Consider the following 18,825-nt stretch of genomic DNA (forward strand, 5'->3'; position numbering starts at 1 on the left):
GACTATTTCATAGTACATACAGGTACATGTATACAAAGGATGTTCTTGCATTGTTGCTATCCTTACACAAGGAAACCTGATCGAGGTTGGAACAGTTCTGAGGGCTACATTTTACGAATGATTGAATCAAATGAATGAAAAGACTGTATTCAGTTGACATTCTTCCCTTCAATTAGGATTGGAAGAGTAGTCAGGAACTATTTCTTAAAACATTGTACTTCACACATCACCTGTTAATAGGTCCATGTTGGAATGCAAAAGAGCGATTCCTTTGTAATCTTTTGTGAGCCGTTTCCAAAGGGGGTTTCCTAGGAATCCACAGAAGGGATACATGTAGTTGCAGGATTGTACTAGTGACTTGGTGCTCATCAACACTGGGTGGATGATATGCATGAGAGAGGGAAACATACTTGGGGAAAGTCTGTCTGCTATCTTCTGATCGCTTGTTCTCGCTGCCGGCGTTGCAAAAAGGGTACGTTATGGCCACGTTGTTCTCGTATCTACTTGTAAAAGGAAATGTGAGGAAGTGCTTTGCATGATTTTCATGCACATGTAGCCCTACATGAACCACAATCAATGTGCTATTTGTTTTCATTGGAATGCTTGTAGGTCTAACTGTTTTTTAAAGTTTTTTTTTTAATACTATAAGATTCTCTGAAGTATTTAAATTCTGGAAAAGTACTACATGTAAATGAGGTTGTAGATAATAAGTAATCTCTATCAATTTGGACTACAAGTTCATGATTTTGCATTGTTCTTTGCTCAATTTTCCTTCTATCAGTGAAATGAATGTGCAGACATAAATTTTATGCAGCCCAGGCATAAATAAAGGCTGTAGACCCCCTCTTGTACTGAAAAATTTCGTAGAGCATAAAATATATAAGACACGCGTCAATGAATAATCCTGTAACTGTAAGGTGGGCTTTGTGTAGGTTCTGATACTCTCAACAAAGTTCCTTTAAATTGACAAGGGTAGGCATAAAGTGCTAAAATTGAATAAGTTAAGCTTATGTATGCTGAAACATAGCCAAATACATTCAAGTCTACAAAGAACATTCAGCGACACCCGCTGTTGGGGCGCATGCAAATTTATGCACTCATGTGAACTTCTGGCATGGGCCTGGAGGCATCGCCAGTGTAGTCTTGTTTCCAAGCAAAACATCATTAAACTCTGGATGAACTCTCCTCGTAGTGTAGTCGTACCTCTCAAATCACTTTCAAGAGACTTTCAATATTTCTACTCTTTCTTGTTGTATGCCAGCTTATATTTACACCTTTCCTTAGTACTCTCCATGTACTAGGACTCTACCCCCAAAACACGAGTGTGGAGCTCTGCTTCAAAATGTATGTAGAAATTACTTTATTGTAGGATCCAATTCCGTGCAGGTCTTTTAATGGTCTTTTCTATCCATTTAAATGAGTTCATTTGCAATGGAATTATTTTGCTTTTCCCCTTGTTTTGCTTTTCCCCTTGTTTTTTTCAATGTTTTTAAATGCAGTAACACTACATGGCTATCTCCCCTCTATAAATTGCGCTGGACACAGTTGCTCGAATCATGCAGCTCTTTTTTTTTCAAGAGGCTTGTGGGGGGGGGGGGGCAACCCTCTGGCCGCTTCTGCTTTCTCTCCTGTCAACTGATGTCACCTTGAATGAAAGGTCAAGGCAGATGCATTAATTGACCATGCTTCTTCAGTTCTTGGAAAACAAGAGAATGGCTGAGAGGTGGCTTGGTCAGGGGTGAAGGGTCAATCTGTCCTGGCAAGTCTGTGGATTAGGTCAAGGCCAGTAATAATCACCGAAATCATGTTCTAACAAAGGTCAATTTTTGGTCAATCCTATGATGGTTATAATGAGAATAGACTAGCCTTTTTACAGTACATTTAAAAAATAATTTAAATGGGAATATTTGAAACAAAGGGTGGGGGAGCAGCTTGTAACATTGTGAATATTCATGATTTAAGCAATCTTTATTGTACTTGTAGGTTCACTAATCCCCATTTGATAACTCGCCACTGAAATTTAAAACCGAAAACAGCTGATGAATAAAACTTAAAAAGCCGAACATGTCCATATGGATCACTGTATATTTCTAAATCAGTACGATATAGACAGGTATGATATGTCTTGGGTTGAAGGAAATGGATAACAGATTAATTATGCATGTATGGTTTCGCTTTCTTATAGTCTCAATGCCACAAACATGTTTTCATGTTTTGGCGATTTAGGTCTACCGATCATTTGTTGAATAGTGCCCCAGAGTGAATGTATTGTTTTGTGTCCTTTATTCTATTTGTAGAACCATAAAGCATTGATTATGTTTTAGGTCCATGTGAATAAAAATTGATGAATCCAGCAAGAGCAGTAAAATTTGAATAAAGTGTTCCTTATGAAAAATGTATTGTTTGCTCTAAGGTCCATAACATGCAAACTTGACAGGCATGCATAGCTATGGACTGACCTATTATGCTTGAAATAATTAGCAAGCTTGGTGTATTTTTCCCCTTTTTTCCCGCATAATGGTGCCAGGTTGAACATTAGGCTTGACATCTTTGTGAACAGGCAAGCTCGTTTGGGCTGTCAGTATTCCATGCACAAAGCTGCTGGACAAAGAGTTGAATTTTCTTTGCTACGAGCAACCTTTTGTGGTTTGACCATTTCTGCACATTTACAGGGTTCAATATTTAATTCAAATTTCTCTACTTTTTGTTTGCTCAGAACTAATTATAGGCCTACGTATATATGTCCACAGTTGTAGAACCCTTTAAAATGTCAAAGGGAATAATAACACTGGAATCTGCCAATGTTACTGGTATTTTTTCAATTTTTATGGGCCTCTAATTATTTCTAAGGGCACAAAACATAATGTTAATCTTTTGTTTCATAATTGTATTGAGTGTGTAGTAGATGTTGAGAGATTGGGGATGGTTGAGAGAAAACCTACTATTTAAAAAAAAATGTTTTGAAAATCCCTTTGGTTAGGTTCTAAATTTCAAGGTGTTGACTTGTTCTTTGATGTTGAACTAGTGAAGGTTAGCCATATTTTTTTCTGCAATTGGTAGTTCTTACTGAAATCTCACCGCAATTTTGATTTTGATAATCAGAACATGTAAACAAGTTGCGATCAAAGAAAGCAACTGCATATTATTGAATTGATAGGTGTCCACATTGTTCCTTTGTCCTCCAATAATGAGATTAATTGCCGCTTACATACCTCATGATATTCACAGATTTGAAGTCGGGCTACGAAGCATACATAGCATAGCTTGAATAGTTCAACTTATGCACTTAGTGCAATGGTCATTATGGCATTTTAATCATTAACTACATGTAATTGTATGGCATAATGAAAGTAATTGATGTTTTGCTTGCCAATTACGGTGTGATGAAGAAATAAAATGAACCGCGACTGACTGAAAACGAAACTTGCGAGGAGAAAAGGGTGAAACTTTTGTGGTGTTAGTAGAAAGTGCTTTAGAATTGCATCCATGGTGAGCTTTTCATTGATGTTCATTGATTTCATGGTGAGCTGCAAGAAAGACTGGGCATGGGTTAGCCAGTTAATATTGTGCCCCAAGGCGATGGTACCCCTGCCTCGCAGAGTAGGGTGTCATTCCCCATTTATACGGCCCTTCAAACTAATTTATTCAGCGAAAGGAGAGTTGAAAGGAATAATTTTGAAGTTGGTCTCCATCACAGACCTGAAATAATCCCCCATTGTAGTTCAGAGCCCCCCGCTCCCCCCCCCCCCCCAAAAAAAAATATGATAACAAAATAAAATTCCAACAAGTGTATCTTTACTCCGTTTCAACTAAAATTTGAATCTTACAATTAAAATATAATAATTACGAATTTCTACTGCACAGTAAATCTTTGGTTTATTCGTTTAAGGAGATTGAGTCAACGTTACAAATACCATGAAGATTTGACTGCAAACCAATGTTCTCTTGGATGTGGGAAATTTTTTGTCTTTCTTTTGTGAGATATGAAGGAATCAGAAACGGTGAATCAGAAGAAAATGCTAACAATATAACTGATATCTGGAAGTGCTTATTTCATTTGTTTGACTTAAATTTTTGTTTTATGATGATATATGCTGGTCTAACAATTTTCGTATTAAATTCATTATGAAAGAATCATTCTGTATTTTGCTGATAATTCTTAACCTATCATTGCCCAATATAAACTCATTTATTTATAATCTGTGCAGCCTATACACTTGTAGTACATCCTTGGCTGGACAAAGGATTTGAATTGTGCCTTTGTAAACACTTTGCTTGGGCATTGTGAACTTTTGTGAGAGTAGAAGTTTATGTCAAGTCTTTACACACAGTTATTTGGTGTTGATTTGATTACAATTGGCATTTATTTGACTATCACATTCAGAGCATTGCCTCAATTTTTTTTGTGAAGGACCTTTCAAGGCTGGTGTTGCAGACTACACTGCTTTGAGCTGAGGTCAAATTAGGCCTACTACGGTGACCTCATCAGGTGGGTCACGCTGAAAATGATTCTTACCCGCCAAAAAAGAAAGAGCCGGGCATCCCAAGCTTGCTTGCTTGCTTGTGTGTGAGGTCTTTTATTACAAGAGCTCCAGACTCAGTGGACTGCATGCTGGCAGTCGAGCTAACGGTAGGCAGTCAGGTCTGTGATGTGTGTATAATAAGAGGAGAGGGTGATCTTGGAATCATCTCATTCTCGGTGCAGGGATTGGCCTTGGCAAGGTGGTGATTACAAAGCTGTTTTTCCTACGTAGGATGTCGTCGAGAGCGGCTTGTGCTTGCGCATGCATTTGTGCATGGGTAGCCGGTTGGCTCGCAATCGCACATATGGACAACGTTGTGAGACTATGTCTGGGAGTTGGTGGTGGGATTCCGACTTTCGATATGGGGTTGTGCGCCGGTGACATTTTAGAGAGAGGGGATGGATTGCGTCTAGCTTCGTTTGAATTTCAACTAGATTGGAGGAGACGGAGAATCCGGGTATCGTGTAAGACAAGATGGCGGGCGTCTTGCTGGAGCCGACATGTGCCTGTGGCTATACACAGGAATACGCATCACAGCGTAGTGGTTCAGCGCCGCAGCTAACATGCATTACCTCCACGAGAACAGCAGACCAAGCTGCTCCCCACTCGCCCTCTCTCTCTCTCACCATCTTTTACGGCATCGCAAATCTCCCACTCCATATTCATGACCATGCCTGTGCCTGTGGAAGGCTGTGGGACCACATGTTATCGGGGTGATGATAAGTGCGCCAAGTCTCCACATGGCCCGCTCGTTTCCTGTTGGCCAGCGAGCTAGGGAGCCCCCATGCATCCACCTTCTCATGTTTTCAGGGGCGTGTTTGGTATGTATGCCATATGTACTACTTTATTCATGTTTCCCCTTCTCTTCTGAATTTTTCTGACTGTAATTTTTAGAAGTACCAAGGAGAATGATTTTATCATCAGGATTGTGTTAATGTTAATTGTGCATTGTAAGTAGAACTCTTAAAAAAGAATGAGCACAGTCAACTTATGTCAAATTACTGTTTCTATTTCTGGCAAAACTCTGGCAAAAGTCATTTGCAAAACTTTAATTTACCCCCATCGATAACTTTCAGGTCATGGTGCGTTAAAACTCCAAAAAGTATTCCCCCAAAACCATAGATTGATCTCCAGATTTTGAATTGGGATATTTTTGGCATTTAGATGGGAAGTGGGTAGATCAGCATGATGGAGATATCACCTGTTAGTGCCCACTGAGTTGCCATTGTGCCTATTCAGCAAGTTGACGCCTACACACATTTTCTACCCTCGTATTATCTCTTGAAGAGAAACCATATGGTGAGTGGCATGTTTCATGTGGAATATTTTAGACCACTATCAGCTGGTAAGCTTTATTACAAATTAATTCACTTTCTTCTTTCAAATATTTGTGTTCTGTAAGAATGATTCCATTGCTCCGTGCATATGTAGGCCTGGTTACAATTCAATTATCGTGTAGGGATTGTGTTTCATCATTGAAGTTCTCTGATTTAACAACTGAAATGGTCTAAATGGGATGCCTAACAAATACAGATGTGTGCACTTTGACTTTTGATGATTAAAAGTATCAGGTGTCTAGACTAAATGGATTTACAAACTTTCCTCCTTGTATATTTTTCATCACAGAATAAGCGTGCTCTTGTTTGCTATTTTTCAGCTGAGATTGTTTTCTGCTCTATTTCTCACTCCAGGATTTTGTATGTATTCCCCATTTGGGGTAATTAGAACCAAAGAGATATCTCCTTGTTAGAACCCATTTCTAAAGCTCTAATTGCTGCATGCTCCTTGACTATTCTATATGAAATTAGCAGGATTAAGGAAAGGCTGGTTTATTTGTCTGGGGTATTAAAAATGCTGATTTATATGGGTTGGTGAAGCTATTCAGGCATGGAGGATTTCCTCCGTAATTGGTCTCTGGTTTCTTCCAAGATTAATCCCAGATATACATCAAGCTGTGCAAGCAATGCTGCTTGGGCCACCTTGGCTCTGCTGCCCCTGCTCTGCAGCCCCACAGATGACATGTGTGCTCATCCATGCATGGATTATAGCCAGTTGTTCCTAACTTCTTTTGTCTCTCCTTGCACATGGGACCTCGGCTCTGAACAGACTGGACTTGCTTTTAATATCAAAATCATGGTGTTATCCACAGAAAAGGGGGGGGGGGTATTGTGTGTAAAGTGTGTGTGCCTTTCTGGCGGGATATTTCATAATAGGACAAAGCCCATGAAGATACGGGGTTTAGGGTTTGGAGGAAAGAAAAGAGCTGGTAGTGCAGTTCATGCCTGGACGAACAAAGGGTCCTTTGATGCAGGAGGGAAACACCTGCTCGCAGCTCAGGAATGAGGAGGCAAGACTAGTCAGTCACTGGGCTGCCATTCCTCATGGGAGAAGGTAGTGTGATTGGAGGAATGCATGCTCTCAAGTTTGGGGTAAACTTTATTACCGGTGGTGCCACATGGAGAGGCTGGAGGATGAATGTGCTAAAGCATGTGGAGATTGTAGGAAGGGGGACTGGTGTGGTTGTACTGAGAAGGGGTAATACGTGGCTTGTTGCTCACCCAGGATGGTGGTAAGTTGATGTCAGTGTTTTATTGGTGGCTGTCAATCTGATCTCAACTGCATTGTTACTCGATTGGTATTTCATTGTCATTTGCCGTATTAAACGTGGTGCCATTCCAATTCCAGTGGAAGCGTGCACATGTCATTCTTTTCCATTGTGCACCAACTTTTTCTATCATTCCGTTATTAAGATTGCATCAAGTGACATACAGATGGATTTAGTTAATCAATCCACAAACTTATGACCATCACACCTTTGCCTCTATATCGCTCTTTCTTTTCATCTCCTTTCTGTCTCATCTCTTACTCTATGTCTCTGTCTTTCTCTTCCGTATTTATGGTATGTACATGTATGTCATAGATTTGTAAGATAGTTTGTCTTTTGTTACTTTACTTTGTAAACTCCATGCAATTTGCGATGTGGTGGTTTTTAAATCGATACCAGTTCAATCGCTCTGACCTCCCTACAAATGCCTGTACATAAATTGTTAACCATGCTGATGGCAATGGATTATCACTAGTAGAGAATGCACAATAGCGATTAGGATGAATGAAGATTGTCATGTAACAAAGGAATTGGAAGTGGGTATCATTCACAAGCTCTGTTTGTATTGCCTTGTTTGTACTGCGCACATGTGTGCTGATCTAAGTTAAACATTATAAAGCTCGTAAATCTGTATTCCCTTTATTAGTACTGGACCTCACCTACTGTAAATTACAGTCTTTTCTTCTGATATGAGTTCTGGCACATGTTACAAGCCCTCGGTACACATGTGTATATATTATCTTGCTTAGTTATATTGCAAAGGCATGAGAAGGAATGTTAGAGTGTTAATTGATAGTATTATGTTGAAATATTGCCTTCTTTGTCAAAATTACACTTCAACAATACTGCTAATTTGCGTTTGGTAGTATTTCCTGTGTAGGAAGTTGGCAGTGTTTTTTTTTTTTTTTTGGCGAGAGGGGAAACATCCTTTGTCATTCAGTATTATATGAATATGTCATAGTAGTGGTGTGAATTAAAATGCAGCTACACAAATTTCTAGCCATTTTCTTTTTCTGCTGGAGAAGTAAAATGGCTCATTGAAAACTCCCCATTTATTTGCATTGGAGGTCATATAAAATACTATGAGCAAAGCCTAGATGGACCAAGCAAGAAGATCCTTAATAATTCTCTGTGAAAAGAGAAAAGCTCAGAATGGCTTACCAATTTCTTAATCTGGACAGAGTGTATCACATGGCAAGTTCAATATTTGACCAGATGCTTAAATCCAAGAGTATGGAATCCCCTTCAGAGCGGACAACCTTCCGTATCCTGCTATCTAGTGAGTCACTCAAACAAAGGAGATGCTCTCTTTCCATCTCTTTCTATTTGGCTATTTGTTCAGAAATCCTCAAGACGATTACTCAGGTAATGCGAAGATGGGTCCATATCATGGCCGAGGTTGCCTGCTTGCCCTGCATAGTGCACTGATTAAAAGGACAGTCGAGATAGATGTTAGTAAGATCAAGAGCAGATTTGATTTGCAGATGACAGAGTAAATGTCAAATCTTGACTTGGAAAACCAATAATGCGCTCTCCATACCCAGCACATGATTTAGGAGTGGGACATTTCTACTACATGTACAAGTGAATAGCCGGCATCAGTGTTTGTCTGTCTTATAAGTCTATTTACATATTTTGTAAGTGATGCAAATTGAAACATTTTTTCATTGTCATGATTGTGGCTGTACTCTCTCCAGTTTAGGACCTGAGAATACATGCAGGAGCCATAGAATACTTAGATCATCATTTATAGGCTACAGTGTAAAATTTGAACTAGAACTTTCCATTTGCAGAGATGCCATCAATCGCTGGCTAGGGTCGCATTCTTCTGCCCTTGTTCCCACGGTTAGGGATGTAAGGGTCAACTAGGGGTCACATCCAAAAGTGGAACTTTCTAACCTTGCCTTCCTTCAAGATCGATTAAATTTTATTTCAATTTATGTTCTGCTGCTACTGCTTTCAACATGTTATGTTGCATTTTAATGTTGACGCATTGTCCTTTTATAATGGGTCTAACGTTAGCAGTGGGTCCTTTTCTATTCTTTTATTTCATGGATGGGAGATAGTTGTAGTTCGAGAGTCAAAGAGATAACTCATTTTATTTTTCTCTCCCCCATTTATAGTCTCTCACACTCCATACACACTCCTGTAATGACAGTGATACATGCATACAGAAACTCGATCTCTCAAATATCATCTTTTTATGAGCAACCACAGTTTATTTTCTTACCCTCCTCTCCGGAGGCCTGTCTCGTTGTTTTGTTTTCTCTCATCTTTGGATCGTCGACTACTCTTCCCAGCGCAGGGCCCTTTGTCTTACTCTGCATGAGACAATGAGGAGCCATCGGGGTTAATGTACCATGGGCTGTCTCGAGATTAGTATTGTTGAGGATGAATATAAATCAAGCTGTACAGGCAAATCATCGTAAGAGTTTTAATCTTTAAATTTCTATTCTTCATTTCTGTGAGAGAGCTTATTTTGATAGCTTTGAAGGAAAATTTGTTACTCGTCAATTTATATTGCTTCCTGTACGTGATGTATCACAAAAGAAAGAAAAGCTGTTAATACATCGATTGGATATTCATCATAATATACAGTTAAAGGAGAATTTCATTGTATGAATGATGTATGAGTCTGTCATTATGAAGTAGACCTTCTTTGGATTGGATATTCATCATAATATATAGTTAAAGGAGAATTTCATTGTATGAATGATGTATGAGTATGTCATTATGAAGTAGGCCTTCTGCATTGTGTACTATTTTTTAATGAATCAAATGAAACAAACCAATTAAAAAACTGCATGTATGTAGAGCAGAGCTTAAAAGGTTATATATTTTTCTTTTAATGAGAAACAACCAAGTTAAACCAGTACATTATTGTCTATTTAAAATGCAATTTAATAGTTAGTCTATAGCTTTAACAGGTAGGGGGGGGGGGGTCCTTCCTTGTTCCCATCACCTCATTCTCCAATTTTGATTGCATGGTCACCTCTCATGCTTCCCATCTTTTGACTGAGCTTCACACAAACTCTGCGGAACCTTGTCAGAATTTAATCAAGAAGTGGTAACACAGATGCACCTGTGCTTATCAACCGTCTCTAATTATACCCCCATGCTGATGAGGTACTCCGCAAACTCCTAATGAAATGGGAAGTGGACCGGTGGGACCGATGCTGATTCTTCACACATTGTGGTGTCAGAAGGCCTGTCATCATCGGCTCGAGATTGCCAAATAGACCGCTATTTTCAGACTTGGGATATTATCCTGAAGCTCTGACAGACTTCACCAGACCGATACGCTCATCACAAACTAGCTTGGATGGGCGCAAATTAGCCCGCTATTTCCCAAATAGTGGGATATTTGGGTAACGAGACCAAGATTTCTTGGGATATTTTTTCAACCAAATATCCCGCTAATTGCAACTGCGGTCTGATGAAGAATTTGTGATCGGGATAGTTAAAATAACGGGATATTTGGCAATCTGGAGCTGATGACGACAGGCCTATTGTGGTGTCGGAATGGTTCACCATTCCCCCACAGCATAGGGGAATGTCTTATGGCATGCGCTCTGCTGTATGATGTTGACCCAGCTGATTTATGATATTGCCATTCATAATGAACGAATCAACATAGCTGATGTTATGGTCCTAAATACAAAATTACTGTTATCAAAGACTCTTTCGTTCCTAGAATAGAGAATCAAAGCTGTTTACATTGATGATTTAATATGTACCAACCATAAATTGGAAAGACCAGCGTGACTTGTTGGCCTAACTACTTGCTAACTGGCATCCCCCCTCTTTTTTTAAAGACAGAGCAAGATTTTGTCAATACACCAATATATTTTACCATGCTTGGTTGTGGTATTGCTCTATGCAATTAGTGGAATAAAGGAAGAATCTACAAGATGTATCTACCAGATAACATGCAAAATTGCAAAAGGCTACTTGGTTTAAATGTACTCATGTTGGGTGAAAAATGATGGAAGGAGAATTGCCAATGTATGAAATAGTCTGTTCAGTGCTTGTTGATTGACTAGCGCCTTGGGTACGTCTGTCAAGTAATTGTCGAGTGACGAGTGCCTTCGGTTCAGTTGAATCCAGGGTAGACTCATTACTGATGTGCCATTGTTCATTACACTAGTGCTAGGTATGGCTTCTTCTTTTTTACCGGTTTGTCAATGCCATTTGCAATAAATGAATGGCACTTCCTACGTATGACTCAGATCTGTGGAGACGAACTCTCATGCATTATCATTTCAATTCATTTCAATACATAAGTGAATAAAGTAGAACTTTTCTCTCTTTTGAAAGAACCATGTTGGTCGGCATTCTATCATAATCCCCACTCCCACAAAAGAAAAAAAAAAACTTTGGTATAGCAGGGCCCTGTCTTACAAAGAGTTACGATTGAACCAAATCAATCGCAAGTCTTCCAATCAATTACAAGTTTGCAGTCTCCTATCTTTTATGTACATACTTGCGGTTGATATCGATCACATTAGGCGTGTCTGCACTATCTCGAGATTGCCAAATATCCAGCTATTTGAATTATCCCGATCGCAAACTATCCAGCTTATTTGCGTCTTCATTAGACCGAAGTAGCAAATTAGCTGGATAGTTGGTCGGGATAATATCCCAAGATATCTCGGTCTAGTTTGCGGTTTTCCGTGTTTACTCGAGGTCAGTGGTTGCGAGGTCAGCGCTGAGCGGTATAGATCGCATGTGCGAACCGGAAATCGTTGTGCATGATGGGATCGGGATAATTGACTCCGTACTTCGGTCTAATGAAGACGGTCGCAAACTATCCCGCTAGTTCGGAAATAGAAGGATATTTTGCAAACTAGACCGAGATATCTTGGGATATTATCCCGACCAACTATCCAGCTAATTTGCCACTTCGGTCTAATGAAGACGCAAATAGCTGGATAGTTTCGATCGGGATAGTTCAAAATAGCTGGATATTTGGCAATCTCGAGATAGTGCAGACACGCCTAATTACATTGCGATTGATATTAACTCTTTGTAAGACGGAGCCATAACTCTACATTTATTTTTTTTTTTTTTTTGATTGGCAGAAATATTAAAAGTCTGAATGATGTGTACCTTTAAACCCCAATTAAGAACACCAAGTTTTGATCTTGTATTATCATGCTCAGTTTGTCCGACATGTGTATTGATCGTTTCTCTTCTTATTCTATCTTCTTACAGTGGAAGGGGAAGACGGAGAAATTGGGATGGTCAGCTCTGCGATCGACAGCCCATCACCAGAGGAGTCCCTCACCCCATTGGCCAGACTCAAGAAAGACATCAACAGCGACAATGTCTTCAATAGGTATGTATGACCATATGGATATGAAATGTTCAGCATAAGAATGTCCATGCATATTGTAGGGCTCCACATTCACCTTCAAGAATAGTTTTTGGGCTGGATTGAGATTGTTAGGGTCTGTTTTGGGCCCAGACCTACATTTTGAGTACCCATTTGTCCTGGGCACCTGTTACTGTTAGTGTTGAGTTGTCATAAAGGATTATGTTCTACTTTGCCACCTCAAATATAATTATCTTTGCTATTTGCACCATGTGGCATTTTCCCTATTTTTGGGTAAGGATTGTTGAAAATCATGAAACTTACTTGATATTTTGTTGTATCCTACTCTTTTTAGTTATAGTCAAATGTATATTTGACAGTGACGCCAAATAGCAGTGGTCAACAGTAAATGTATAAAGTGCTAGCAAAATTTTCTTTCAATAAGGCTTACATTTTTTAATTTGAACTATCCTTTCTCGGGTTACTTGTAGAAAGAAGATGTAGATTTTGGGCTTATGTACAAGTCAACTCCTTTCCTTTTTTCTAAGAGAAAGTTGTTTGTCGAAGGATCTTACATCCATTGGCATGATTGTGTTCTTAGCCTCTTCAGAGTTGATTAGTACCCCACTTTCCCTCCCTTTCCATGCCCTTTCTCTAACCTCATTTGCCGCTCCGTTCATTTCCCATGCGTTTCACTGCCATCTGCGTCCCCAGCAGTAGGCCGATTATTATTGGACCCCTTGTGCAAGGCTCTTGTCACAAGCCATTATAATATGCCCCACCAGAAAACAAGCCAGGATGAAGAATATGCTTGAAAATGCATATTTGTTGCTCTCTCTCGCTCTCTTGATCTATTCCAATCAGCCAGTGTTTGAGGATCTAGAACTATCGTTTTCGTTCTCTCTCTGTCACCCTTTTCCCTAGATCTTCATTCATCTTTCTCTCTCTCTCTCTCTCTCTCTCTCTCTCTCTCTCTCTATCTCTCCCTTTCTCTCTTCCTCTCTCTCTCTCTCTATATCTCTCTCTCTCTATATCTCTCTCTCTATCTCTCTCTCTCTCTCTCTATTTATACTATCCTCCCCTCTTCATCATTTTCTTCTATCACTCTCTCTCTCTCTTCCCTCTGTTTCCCCCTTTTACTTCCTCTTCTCTTATCCTCTATCTCACTCTCCCCATCTTTTTTTTCTTAAATCCTTTATCCTTTAACCTTTAACTTGTGCACACCGGTATTCAAGGCAAAGATTCGCCACTTGCATCCTGCATCTTTTATTCCTTCTTTTCTTCATCCTACTTGTTTTGACAATCTGAAGGTCACCCTCATCTTCATAACCATTCCTGTCTAGATGTCATAGTCTGGATCCAGGCTTCTCTGCATGTTTTTAATGTACAAACATACACGATTTTAAATGTACTTGAGTTCATATAATGTTGATTCCCAAAATGTGTACGTGTATGTGTATGGAGGTTTGGGGGATTCGGGATTGAATGAATATTTTCAAATGCACAAAATTGGGTTTACATTTTTGTTTGCATTGAATCATTGGGCAAGTGCCTTTGCTGATCGTAGACCCACCTACTTATAATGATGTCTTTTCTGGAGACCAACCAGTCTTTGAATAGCGAACCCTGAATAGAAACTAAAACTAGGTCCCATTTCTGCACTACAAACTTCAATTCTTCTATTGTTGGGCTTTCTATTCCAGTACAAGAATGCAATTGAAAGGCGATTTCAACAGTTCCTTTCACATGCTGCTTGTAATCTAATCACTCACTCTCCTCCCGTCTTGAGATGGCTGGTTTTTGATGGTGGAATGAATTGAATGCATTTACCAGCTGCTCACCTCAGCCAGGTCATGACCTTAGAAAGGGGGTCATGTGAGTCCTTCAGATTTTCCTTCTTTTCAAGACTTTGCTGGGGTTTACTGTGTAGTCTCCCTCTACAGACCCAATTTTGAAAAGAAAATGAAGAAAATGACTGTCAATTTCACTTACTCAAATCCCTTAAACTACCCACTCTTGTTCATTGTATGGAAATCGTGATTTAAAAAAAATAAAAAATTGTCTATGAAAGTGCAATACAAAGTGCATTGCCGGACAGGACAATCCATATGGAAGGAAGCATAGGATTATCTTTGTATTCAAATGACTTTAGGTCTACAATTACAAAGATTCTACAATTACATGGAGGTCCGTCCATATGGTTATGGATCTTACACGGTTAGATGCAAGGAAGTATTTCCCTCCATTTTGCCAAACTGGACCTCACCAGTCACCATCTAAACCAATCTTTCACTTGCCTTTTCCATGCTTTTGAGGTTGAGCCCTCTAGTTAGGATTATCCTTTGAGTGTGCTGGCTGTTATTGCGGAGGTCATAGGTCAACCTTCCTCAAGTATGCAGTTGCTTACATTTCAATGTTAAAGGGAGGATAGTCTGGTAGGCATGGTCATAGGATATCCTGGGAATCTATATGCCCTTTTCAGTATAGACTATAATAGACCACTTTTCAATATGCCGGTTTATTAACATATTCAAATTTAAAGCATACTTTATTAATAAAAGTTGTTCTTGACAACCTGGCCTGTCATAGCAACAAGTAATATATGCAGTCTGGATTTTGAGTATGGTAGTTCATTTAATGGAATATCTCCACACTTGGTTTTCCAAATTATTTTACTAGATGTAATAAGGCTTAGTTTCCTTTGAGGAAAGTATGAAATATGAAGTAAAATATGGAACACCTACATATTTTATGACATAAATGTGATAAGATCAGTGTATAACATATTCATATGTATTCCTGTACACTCCTTTTTCTTTTTGTTCAGCTAACACACACAATGTGAAGGTTATAGCTACTGAAGGCATGAAATATCCCCATTAATATGGTCTTGAGTTGACTGAAGCCAAGTGCTAGACAAATACATTACACATTAATCTACATATACCAATTCATCGCTCAATACCCCCCCCCCCCCTCCCTCTTCCTATCTGAGAATAGTATGTCAATATTTGCTCTCAAAACTTGAAGCTCCGCGAGGGCTTCATCATTTCTCACTTTAATTTCCTCAAGTACAATTGATGCTGTGTACCGTAATTGGATTTGATACTTGAATATACCAATCAAAACTTGTATGATTTATTGACAGGCACTTAAAAGGGTGAAAAAAGGGTGAGATATTGAATGAGCAATTCTCCCCTCATGCATTCTAATGTACATATTGTTATTTCTTTTTTTCCAGTATTCATTAATTTACCGGTACTAAGTATGTCCAAGTCGTACTTTCTGTCAATTTACTTTTGAGTGTTGGTATTAGCTAGTTTTAGTTCAGGCACTTAAAAGGGTGAAAAAAGGGTGAGATATTGAATGAGCAATTCACCTCTCATGTGTTCTAATCCACATGTATTTCCTTTTATTCCATTAATCATAATGTACTTAGCATGTCCAATATGTATTTTCTAGCAATTTCCTTTGAGTTCCTATTTGAGAGTTAAGATTATAAGAATTAATTTCCCTGCGTCAGCTTTTCTTTTCTTTTGCCAGCCTATATGACATACTTATAACCTAATTATATTTCAATTCGCAATATTTCATGCATGAGTTGGTTACAAGCATAAATGTCTTTTTAAAAATATTCAGTGCTGTTCTGTGGTTTTCAAATTATTTTCAGTTCTGTTACTAGTCACCCTTTTTATAATCTTATTCCTTTTTCTCTCTTTGCAGACAAATGGTTGCTCGTGGCTTACTGGACACCCTGAGAACGGTCTGCGACAATGAAGATGATCGGGAAGCCGGGTTAGAAGCTATGAGTCACTTATCGGAAGATATCGGTTAGTATGCATCTATGCATTCATTACTAGACCATGAAATGGGAATTGGATGTTAGGACATATGACTAAAGAAAATCTATAATCGGGCGGAAGAAGAAAGGATGACTTATGAAATGACTTATCATGATGTAATATTCACTGTCAGGACAACTATTTTCAGCTTGAGGAAATAGTACATTATGAAAACATTTACATTGAAACTTCGGTATAAAGCGCTCTGATATAATGTAACAAGGTGATTTTGCTGGTCCCAGCTCTTTATATTCTTTTGTTTTAATACCCTGATATAACAAGGCAATTCCCTTGGTCCCAAGGACCTCGTTATAATGAGTTTCCACTGTACATAGATGCAGTAAACTATCAGTTTTAAGAATTTTGGGCAAAAAAGTAACTTGGAGAAACACATGGAGTTGATGAACACTTCTATTGTGCTACACTGCAGAATAAAATATGTAATGAACAATCAAATGGAGTACAATTAGAGACATTCATTTTTATTGGAACTTCCTATATCGATTAGTCGCACAGATGAATACACTCAGAAGTTTCAGTAGATGCTTCTACCTTTAAGAAAGGACATTTAATCATGTCTAGTGCTTTTTGTTCATGCTGTGTAGGACTAAGATGTTAATCATTATTGATAGTAAGTGTTACAGTACACTTCACATTTACAAACAGGAAGTATGCTCCTTTGCTTGCCGTTTGATTTGTTGAACAATATCTTAAAACTCCTGCTGAGAGGGATCGAATGTCGAAGATTAGTGCTTTTGAACTGGTAATGGTAGCCTGATGACTGTAGATATGCAGGTAGTTCTTGTTGGTTAAGATGGTGGTTATATGCTGACTTGGCTTTCAGTCTAGTTTACATGAACAAACCCTTGTCAGTTGTATGTGTAGCAGAAAAATGTCTCAATGGTAAGACTGGAGACTTTCTGTACACTCATCTCCATAAACCCTCTACTATGGCTGCTCCTATCATATCAAGACATTGATAAAGTTAGACTCAAGGCGCTATGAAATTTTGTTTTATGTATCCACAAGATTCTTTGGCTGACGACCACTTGTGAGCCCTTCTCTCTAATCACTGTCCCTAAAACATATGTTAATTATATGATTATGCTCTGCGTGTATTAAAAAAAACCAGGCAATCATTATAAGGATCAAGTGTAGACAATACATACTACCGTAACTAGGTTTATGTTCTTTTTTTCTTTGGTACTTTGTGAAATTTGAAACCATATTGGAAATGGAGTACTAGTCGATTTCCCCTGTTAGACATTAATAGAGCTATTGATCCCTTTATTAGAGGAAGGTTCAAATGAACGGTGTTTACGGTTCTTACTATTCCTAGTTAAAAAAAAAAAACATTAAAGAGGAAGGGAGATATCATATTAAAAGATTAAACCTTTCCTTTCTTGTAATGCTAGTTGTTAATTCTTAAAGCACTTCCTTAGGCACCATCTGCAGATGGAGAACATCCCTTAAAATACTTGAAGATGCGAACGGGTTGAAACCTTTTGCTTGTTGATGGTGAGAATGCATTAACTTAACCTACCCATCCTCCTTCCCTCTCATGAATATTCCCGCAGAGCCGATGGTGCGAGCAGAACTGATGGAGCAGATACCGCACATCGCGATGCTGTGCCACGAGCACCAGCATCTCTTCCCATCCACCATCCAGGACTACATCCTACCCACGGTGGTGCGCTACCTCACCGATACAAACAACCAGGTATGTAGTCATCATCGTCATCATTGTGGTGGAGGAGGACCCTGGAGGAGTTGTCATAGTTACCACCCAACCACCTCCCCTCCCCACCCCACCCTCTCAAACATATGTTATATTCTAGCTTCCTTCTCCCCAGCCACTATGTTGTCACTATCTATGTTAAGTTGTCATAGATGCTGCTTGCCAGTCCACACCCCTCCCTTGAACTGTGCACTTTCCACTTTCCCTTCCCATATAATACATTCTTACATTTTATGTTGTATTCCTAGTCAGGTTACATTCCTGCTAAATTTGATGCGCTATTTTCTTCTGCCCTATTCTGAGAGAAATTTGTATTTTCTCCAGAGCTCTTTTTGAGCAAAATCTCTCTCTCCTTTCCCTTTGTATATTTTTCTTCAGTAATTGCTTCAGCAATTCATAGAATTTAGATTGTGTCTGGTGATCAGTTCAAGCCTTTACTCTCCGTCCATTCTAGAGATACTAGAGAAATGGCTACAACCAGACAGGTTAAAATGTTGAACTTTTATGAAGTCAATGAACTTCTCTCTCTCTCTCTCTCAAGCCAACTTTTGATATTGCGGAAAAGTGATATGCAGTCACTAATCTATCTACCTGCCAATAAAAAAAGAATCATCTCTCTTCTTTGAATGCTACATCTTCTGATTAGTTCTTCCAAGTGTTTTTCCATCATCCCCTATAAAGATATGTTATTGTTTTGTCTACATGTCACATGCTGTGTTGATAAGATATGCTTTATGAATGTTGTCTAAAACCTTGTCATGTTGATAAACAGATGCATAAATCAAATTCATGTTTTATCAGTC

General features: G+C 38.9%; 1 protein-coding gene across 4 annotated transcripts in view; it reads left to right on the top strand.

The window, feature by feature from the left end:
- The first annotated feature begins 322 nt into the window (after positions 1–322).
- The window catches only part of LOC576704 (serine/threonine-protein phosphatase 4 regulatory subunit 1), a 42,892-nt gene continuing 24,389 nt past the window's right edge, over positions 323–18,825 (top strand). The window contains exons 1-4 of one of the 4 annotated variants that reach the window (XM_030975867.1): positions 323–472; positions 12,343–12,466; positions 16,166–16,272; positions 17,862–18,004. In XM_030975867.1, coding sequence (XP_030831727.1) covers positions 388–472; positions 12,343–12,466; positions 16,166–16,272; positions 17,862–18,004 — 459 coding nt within the window. In that variant the 5' untranslated portion in view covers positions 323–387. Of the gene's footprint in view, positions 473–5,236; positions 5,345–5,804; positions 5,869–6,769; positions 7,093–12,342; positions 12,467–16,165; positions 16,273–17,861; positions 18,005–18,825 lie in introns of those variants that run through there. The other 3 variants (XM_030975869.1, XM_030975868.1, XM_030975870.1) reach the window with 3 other exon arrangements.

Source organism: Strongylocentrotus purpuratus, unplaced genomic scaffold, assembly GCF_000002235.5.
Source record: "Strongylocentrotus purpuratus isolate Spur 01 unplaced genomic scaffold, Spur_5.0 spur5_scaffold_8, whole genome shotgun sequence".
NCBI classification, from domain to species: Eukaryota; Metazoa; Echinodermata; class Echinoidea; order Camarodonta; family Strongylocentrotidae; genus Strongylocentrotus; species Strongylocentrotus purpuratus.